General features: G+C 37.3%; 1 protein-coding gene across 1 annotated transcript; it reads left to right on the top strand.

The window, feature by feature from the left end:
• Nucleotides 1–7584: 7584 nt before the first annotated feature.
• LOC306759841 (cornifelin homolog B-like) lies at nucleotides 7585–8512 on the top strand (the record flags this gene model as incomplete). Its single annotated transcript, XM_079245583.1, has 3 exons — nucleotides 7585–7651; nucleotides 7755–7942; nucleotides 8243–8512. 3 exons carry the CDS (start codon nucleotides 7585–7587, stop codon nucleotides 8510–8512), a joined length of 525 nt encoding a protein of 174 aa, XP_079101709.1.
• Between the last annotated feature and the right edge of the window lie 363 nt (nucleotides 8513–8875).

Genomic DNA, 8875 nt, shown 5'->3' with positions numbered 1-8875 from the left:
TGAGATTTCTTCTTCATTTGTTTTTATGACGGTGACATCCAATCCGAGCAGCCGAAGATAAGCATGAAACAGTCATCTTACACTGTCAAAGTAATACTAAAGAAAAGTAATACATAAAACATGATCGCCACAAAGATTAAATCAGTTCTTCCTTTTCACATTTCCAACAACTCCTGAAAATTTTTATGAACATAGAAAAACAAGCAGACAAACAAATAAGCAGATATACGCCGGCGAAAACATAACCTCCTTGGTGGAGGTAATAATAAGGAAGGCCACTATCAGCTTTCATGAGTTTGATTTTGTGGGACTTCATTAAGTTCTGGGAGGGTAGAGCTTTTAGTAGGCCACTAAATCAAACGACTTAAATCTGTAACATCAGTAATAGGAAGTGCAATAGCTGTTAACAGAAGATTAAGTGTAATTCGGATAATCACTGCAACTGAAAAATGTGAAGAAACGACACCAAACTGCAAAAGGTTCAGGGAGAGATCCTTTGTTTAAATGAAGTGGAACAAAATTGTTTGGATCAGGTGAATCCAGTGTGCATCTTTAAGACCAGGCCAGGTTAACCTCACTGACTGCAAAACATAAATAACAAACAAATGGGACAAATGTGTGAATATGAAGCTGCATGAGTGCATAAGATACTGTGCAGACTGGATTTAGTTTGCACTTAAATACCTACACATACACAACAAAATAAATAATCTATGACAGAATCTTTCTCATTCTGATCCTCAGTAATTAGCAGGGTACACTCTGAGCAGGTCACTAATCCATTACAGGGCTGACACTGAAGACAAACAACCATTCACCCTCGCCAGTGTACCCAGACAACCCATGCATACACAGGAAGAACATACTAACTCCACACTGAAAGGCTTCTTTTCAAACCTCCCTGCTGCAAGGCTTGAACCAGCAACTGCTTGCTGTGATGCTGGGGTGTTGTGAACCATCACACCACCATGCAGCTGTCAGCTGAGAATGCATCAATTACCAACCTAATGTGTGTTTTGATAATACAAGGAAATGTTTTTCTCATGAAGTTCTTTTTCATGATCATCTCTTCAGTTACTCACTGTCAACCCTCAACCACAAAAAAATGCTGCAAAACTTGAATGTGGTTATTGAGAGGACCTTTCAATGCTGTGCTTTTGGGGTAAATTATACATTACAGCTGCAATACAGGTGCCAACAAGACTTCTGACCAAATCAGGTAAGACGCTTCACATCACCAGTTACATACTAGATGTACTGTTGTTTCATTAACATCTCATCTAGCGTTTGAACTGACAACTAAAATAAATGTTTGCATATGACTAAATAAGCATTATAACCATCTTAGATAATAATTACTCATTACCAGGCTGTTAGTATTATAAACATTACAACATAAAAAGGCATTTTAACTGATATTTTAACTACTTATTCTAATAATGAATGTTTATAAGTATTTTAAGCCTTATTCCTAAAAGCTAAATTGAACATAACTTAACATGATATAAAGTTCTTTATAGAACTGAGACTATTATTCAAATTTATAAGTCTAGACTAGAATAAAATAATTTTTTACAGTGTTACCAGTAGAGACATGACCAGTCTGTTTAACAAAAAGCCACTTCACTGATCCAACAATTCCCCAGAGTGTTTTATATTTTAGTACAGAGGAAGAAATATATGATATAACATGTTTTTTAAACTCACGGTATATAAAGAAACTAGGATTTTAAGGGCTTAGATTTTCAACTCATTTATCGGTCATTAAACACTTACTTCGTCTTCTGCAGCTTATGGCTCAACAGTCCTCAGCAGAGTGGAGCTCAGGTATCTGTGACTGCAAACAGGATCCATATTCCTGTAAGGCTCAAAACCACACATATTCATTATTTTGACATGATTTTTGAGGGTGCGGAGTACATATATATTTAAAGTACTTCTTGTTTGTGCTGATTCGAATTATGTCATTTGTCTGAATTATACAACACTGTGTTTGTTTTTCAGGTGTTTGTACTTTCTGCCTCTTACCTTGCTATGCTGCCACAATTGCAAAAAAATTGATGAGCACCCCTTGCTTCCACTACTTGACATACTTAGCCCTGCAGGACTTTCACAGCTCAGATACCATTCTTTGTGGCTCCTGTTGCCTTGTCACTCAGGACTGCAATGAGAAAAAAATATGGAATCAAGGTAAAAATATGTTTATAATAATATATATATATATATATATATATATATATATATATATATATTTTTTTTTTTTTTTTTTTTTTTTTTGTATAAAATAACAGAACATAAATAATAGCTTTGTTCCTTCACAGGGTACTCTGAAGCAGGACATCATGCTGACCTGTTTCTGCAACTGCTGTGTCTGGTGCCAAATGGGCCGTGAGATTAAGTACCGTGAAAATGTCCCAACGACGCCAACTCAGTCCCCCGTGACAGTTCAACCTGCAGCCCTTAATAAATGAGCAGTGGTACCTGCGCTTGTCTGCATGCTTCAATCATGCTTGTGTATTTCCATTTTCTGATGATCCTGCATCTGATATATTACATATAATAAAACATTTGATCATTCATTTTAATCTAAATTTAAACCATACTGACTTTTAAAATTATGTACTGCTTTAAATTTTGCTTACAAAATTGTGCATTTCGAGCATTGGATTTTGAGAGCTCAAATCTTGCTTGTTTTTCAACTGTGTCTTTTTTTCTGGATAATAGAAAGTAAACATGATTTAACTAATACTTGAGCATTGTATTTCTCATTATTACACAGTCAGCAGAGATCAGTGAAATTTGTTTTTACATGCACTTGAGTAACAAATGAATTTTATCTGCTGCTGTGCAGTTTATCCTGTTGTCACACCCACAGATATGAATGATGCATTTATTTTGCTCTCAAAGTACAAAGTGTTAATTAAAATACATAAAACAGAATAATCATTTCAAGTGAATATCATGGACATTATGACTCTATTTAGTCAGAACAATAAATAAATAACCATGGAGCTCATACTGTGTCAGGGGAAAAAGCACTGATTATCAAAAATAAGGTAAATGAGTCAATGTGCATTTTAGCTAAAAAGACAAATCCGCTCTTATGGTACAGCCTAAAAGATAATGCGGATGTCTGTTTCAGTGGGCAGGAATGACCTTATGTTCCAGTCTTTATTATTCATTTATTCGTATCTGCCTGTATTGAAATTGCATCAGAAACCTCAACATTCAGTTTTGTTGAAACATGCTGTAGCCCCCCCCGAAACAAAACAAAACAAACAAAGAAAAAAACAATGGATATGAGGTAAGTAACATGTACGCATCATGCTGTCCAAAAATCAATCCTCGTCTATATGCGTAACTAAAATGCCTGTAATCCTGTTTGATTTGACACAATAAAAGACATAGTACTTTCTTTTTTTTTTTTTTAACTCAGCAAGAGCAGTGAAGTCAGGTGTAAATGTTGTCAAGGCAATGTGCTAGCAGTGGTGCAGATGCTGGTCAGCGAGGGACATCCAATTGTGTGTATGAATAATATTTATATGTGGGAATAAGTCTGCCTCAACATTCCCACAGAAGAGGTCTTAAACAAAACTTATCACTACATTTCAGATGCTGAAATGATGAAACCTGGCGGCCAAGTTGTCTTTCACTGAGTCACTTTGTGTTAACTATTATGCAATATTCATGTAATTGTTGTTTTAGTTGGCTGTAGTCCAAGTCTGCTTTTAGGAACCATACATGACTACTGTGAGCATCATCACTCATGTCATTATCTTGCGACTAAAGGAAGTGGTAACATGCCAAACAGATTAAATTAATGAGAATGACACCAGATTCCTCGGCCATCACAGAACCAACACAAAGGTAAACATTCACTCAGAGTCACACTCATTGCTAGCAAGAATTTAGATCCTGAAATCTGACCTAACATGCATGTTTTTGGACTATAGAAGGAAACCGGGAGAGAAGACACACCTATAGAGGAAGAACATGCAATCTCCTCACAGCCAGTGATAAATTATAATGGATTTTACTGAGTATTAACCAGATTAATCATCCCAATATCACAAGAAAACAGTCCTTCTTTACGTAGAAAGGACTAAGATAATTAACTGGTCGGCTGGGTTTTAATTTAAGGTCAATGTAGTTGTCTATGTAGTTCTAGCCTACTGTGGCAGCTAACATTTAGTGAAATGACACAGCCTACGCAGCGTTGTGCTCCAGCCCCCAGTTGCCCTGCAAATGATGATGTAACAAGTGTCAACAGTTTAATAATCAATGCATTCCTATTCTTACTGGTATTTTCCTCAGTTACATTTATGTTTATTGTTTTTTCTAACTGACCTTCTCCTTGGAACAAAAAAATGTATGAGCTGGTATAGACAGAAACCAGCACACCAAAGTGCATAGATCATAAGTTGATGACACAGCCAAGATTATGACCAAAAACACAATAACAGATGAGCAAGGTCACGTTCAGCCTCCATATGTTTGATTTTGTGAGACTAGATATTTGTGAGGTTATAAGTTTAGTTGGCCACTAAATCAAAAACCAGAAACCGACTAAATCTGTGGCATCAGTAACAGGAGATGCAATCGCTGTTAACTGAAAAATAAGCGTAACTGGGATTATGAACATCTATAGAAACTAGTTATAGAACAGGACTCCTACGAAAACTGCAAACTGTAAAGAAACAACATTAAACTGCAAAAGGTGCATGAGGTGATCCTTTGTTTACATGAAGTGAAACAAAATTGTTTGGACCAGGTGAGTCCAGTGTGTATCTTTAAGACCTGGCCAGATTAACCTCACTGACCGCAAACTATACTGCAAGTAAAACAAGAGGATGAGTGAGTGGATAGGAAGCTGCATGAGTGCACAAGATGCAAGACAGATTTGATTTAGTTTAGCACTTAAGACTTTCTCTCACTCCATCTGATGACTTTTTACCTCTCTTACTGATAATTTGCTCCAAATGAAACAATACAATGATTAATTGGCAAACGTTTTCCAGAACAACTCAGTTTTCTTGGATATTGTCAGTTCTTTTAAAACTTTAACCAACAATAAAGGCTGAAATTAAACTAATTTGACAAGAACAAATAACAGGCCTGTTAGCTATCAATCTGTTTCCAATCCACCAATCACAAGATAAGCTACAAAGAAATATTTTTCTCTCGATTTGTCTACTGTGCAGGTAATAACAGCCAACAATCACACAACAAAATGCTGCAAATCCTGAATGGGGTTGTTATAAAGGCCTTTAAATGCCATGCTTTTTTAGGTAAATTATACATTATATCAACAGAACTTCGAACTAATGTTTTTCATATCACCAGTTACATACTAAACATATTATCAAACTATGTGTTATAAAAACAACTGAATAAGAAAAAAGAAATCTCATCTAACTTTCTTGGATACACAGAAAACATTCATAAAGAAATCCATCATTACCGATTGAACAGAACTTGACACAGCCTGATCATCCCTTCTAAAACTCCAAAGAGCAGAAAGACCGCATCTTGGAAGGAACTGTAGAAATTACACAGTTTGCAATATTTATTCACAATTTAACTACTTTACATAAATCCCAAAATAACGTTTTGCTTGCTGCATTACTTGGACAAGTGTATCACTGCAAGGGCAAGCTCCGCTTGGTGGTGGTTTAAACATGTTTGCAATGTATTGATAAGTGGCAATGACAATCAGATCGATGCATCTTCAGATTCAAAAGGGCTTTATTGGCCTGGGAAAACATGTTTAGTTTAACAAAGAAAATACACAGTAAAAATATCCATTGAGAAATTAGACACCACGAGCATCTTTTTAGACTCTAATGGAGCGCAGCCTCTATGAGTGCAACATAGTGTGATGTCACCGGCAGGCAGATCTGGTACCTACACCGGATTTTGGCCATTTTGAACTTCAGTTTTCATCTTCTAATGACTAAATGTTTACCACAAAATTAGCAACTTGGATCATTCTTTCCATTTTTCTCTCTAAGAAAATAAAGTCTGTGATTGCGGTTCCTGCTACTAGCTGCTTCTTTATTGTATAGAAACCACTGTTCTTGTTTTGATTTGTTTTGTTCTTCTTTATTTTGTCATTTTATTCTTGTATTTTGTGATGTTTCATTTTTGTCTTTGGTCCAGGTTGGGATTTATTGATTTATTGATCCAGAAGGTATAAAACATACTGGGTCGGCTGTTGGACCTTTTGGGGCTCTTCTCAGATGTCTGAACCTATGGTTCAGTGGAGGTCTGCACTCTCTTAGTGCTTGTAGCTTTTTTTTTTTTTTTTTTTTACACCATCATCCATGAGAAAGAGGTGGATATATAACCAAACTGGCTGAAGGCTGTCTTTAAGCAAAACCAAAGAAGGGAATATAAAAGGGGAAATACGAACCCAACCCTACTGGTGCAAAAAAGGTGACAGCTGAAAAAAAAGTCATATAGAGGAACCATAGGTGGTTCAGCTGCTGAGAAGACAGCAGTTTATACACAACGCCACTAAGAAGTTGCAGTTGCGTGTTGACCAAAAGACAAAAATATGACAGAAGTGTGTTGAAGGAGCTGAGGAATGTCATCAATGGCTTGTTATAATAAAACACCCTTTCTTGCTCTTACATTGTTGTTCACACAGTAAGATTCATGACTTTACACTTTACCCCTCTGTGAAAGATCAGATGTTTGTGGAGGCCATGTTGATGCTGTGGGAGACGGGAGAACCATTGCTTGTTAGGCCTTAAATACAATGAGAGCATCCAAGTGGGGTGTTATGACTGTAACCAGTTGTTGTCTTCTGCTGCTGAATCCAGGGAAACACTCTGGGACATTTTATGATCTGCCTCATTCATCACAGCTTGCTGGTTAATGGTTTGTTTTCTTTACACGTGTTTTACTGCTCATTAATCCATTTATCTTTATGACTGATCAGGAAGAACAATGAGCATGAATAACTGGCTTGCGAACAGGAAGCTTTCGCATTCAGAAATTGATTTTAACACCCCCCTTCAAGAATTTACTTTGACGATAAGAAATGATGAAGAGTTCTCAAGTTATGGAGATTTGATTGGGTTTAGCGATTTGACACACAGACCTTGCCACTACTAACCTGAGCCATGTTTTCTCATTCATTCACAGCTTCAGGGGTGCCAAGAAGGTGTCCAACAAGAGCAGGTACAGTCAGACTTGGCTGCATCCACACGAGAAAGCAGTTTTCCTGTCCATCAGCGTAGCATAGCATCCCCCCAGCACCCAGATTAAGACAGGCCAGGGTCCACCCCACAGCCATGAAGCTGTGATGTCAGCCCACTACTAACCAAACAGGGGCAATCACCATGGCAACAACCCCCATGCCAAGCAGCAGAGCCCCCAGTATGGAGGATCCCCATAAGAAAAACACTGGAGCTAAAACAAAACAAAAAAAAAAATCTTAAGAAACAATCAGAACACATAAGAGCAACAACAATAATAATAATAATAATAATAAAACATATTAAAAAAAATACATATTATATTATAAGGACTTCATAAAATAATCTGCTTTTTTTCTTTTTAAAAAAAAGCAGACACGTGATGGAAAAAAAGCCTGAGGAAGAATGGAGCAATGGTCTCTGGGATTGCTTCGAGGATGCAGCCACTTGTAAGAATAATCTCTCAAAAAATGGTATTTAAGATCTAACTTACAGAACTTACAGAAGGAATGTTTTGACCCTTGATTATCTCTGTTTCCGTATGTTTCTCAGGTTGCTATGGTTTCTGGTGTGGTCCTTGCCTTGCTTGTACTGTTTCAGGAAGATTAGGAGAGCACAACTGTCTCCCCTTATGTGATGCAGCTCCTACTACTGTAATGACATTATTTGGCATACCTCTTATTGTTCCTCCTGCAGCCTTATCTGTACGGTCCGCCCTGCGTAACAGATATGGCATCAAGGTATGATGCAAAATATACTAAATCAGGGGTGCCCAAAGTCGGTCCTCAGGAGCTGCGGGCCTGAAGGTTTTTGGTGTATCCCTGTTCCAACACACCTGACTTCCATTAATTGGATCAAATAGCCAATGAAGTCCTGCTATGAGTGAATCCTTTTAGTCAGGTTTGTTGGAACAGGGATAAATGGAAGACCTGCAGGATTATGACCCCATGAGGACCGGAGATGGGCTATCCGGCACTAAATGAAGCTAAATTAGCAGAACAAGAAGAAAAACAAAGTGTTTTTATTTTGTTGGATTGCAGGGGTCTCTCTGTAAGGACATCGCAATATCCTGTTTCTGCACCTGGTGTTCCTGGTGTCAGATGCATCGAGAGTTAAAGTATCGCATGCAAGTCCCTGTTGTGATCAACGTGCAGCCTCAAACGGTTGTCAGCGTGCAGCCGCAGCCTCTCATCAGCATGCAGCCACAGGCTCTTGTCAGCATGCAGCCTGGCCAGATGATGATGATGCCTGCAAACCTTTGTTCATCTGGTTTTGTGAGTCAGCCAGGAGTTGTAATGCCTTCACAATGACCTCATTATTCATTGTAATCTTTTTAGTGTACTTGTTAAAATAAGATATTGGGATTTTGGATGGTGTCTCTATAGAACTCTTATAGATGTTTTTACATATTTCATGTTTTTGTGCTTCATTTTGTCTTTGATATTTTCTGTTTTCTGAGTTGGTTGGCTTCAAGTTGTTTTGGATTTCTCATTCATGTCCTGTTTTAACTCCACAAACTGGCTTTTGGTTTTCATTTGGACTTTGTTACATTTAATGTCGGTCAATTTTTTTTTGTTTGTTTTAAAATTTGAATTTTGTTCTTTTTTTCTGATAACTTTCCAATTTAATTTTGCTTCTTGTTTTACATCACAGAATTTGCCCCTTTTTGTATA

Source organism: Telmatherina bonti (genome assembly GCF_933228915.1).
Source record: "Telmatherina bonti genome assembly, chromosome: 8".
Taxonomy (NCBI): domain Eukaryota; kingdom Metazoa; phylum Chordata; class Actinopteri; order Atheriniformes; family Telmatherinidae; genus Telmatherina; species Telmatherina bonti.
Note: the sequence above shows the minus strand (reverse complement) of the source record. Positions and strands in the feature narration are given on the sequence as shown.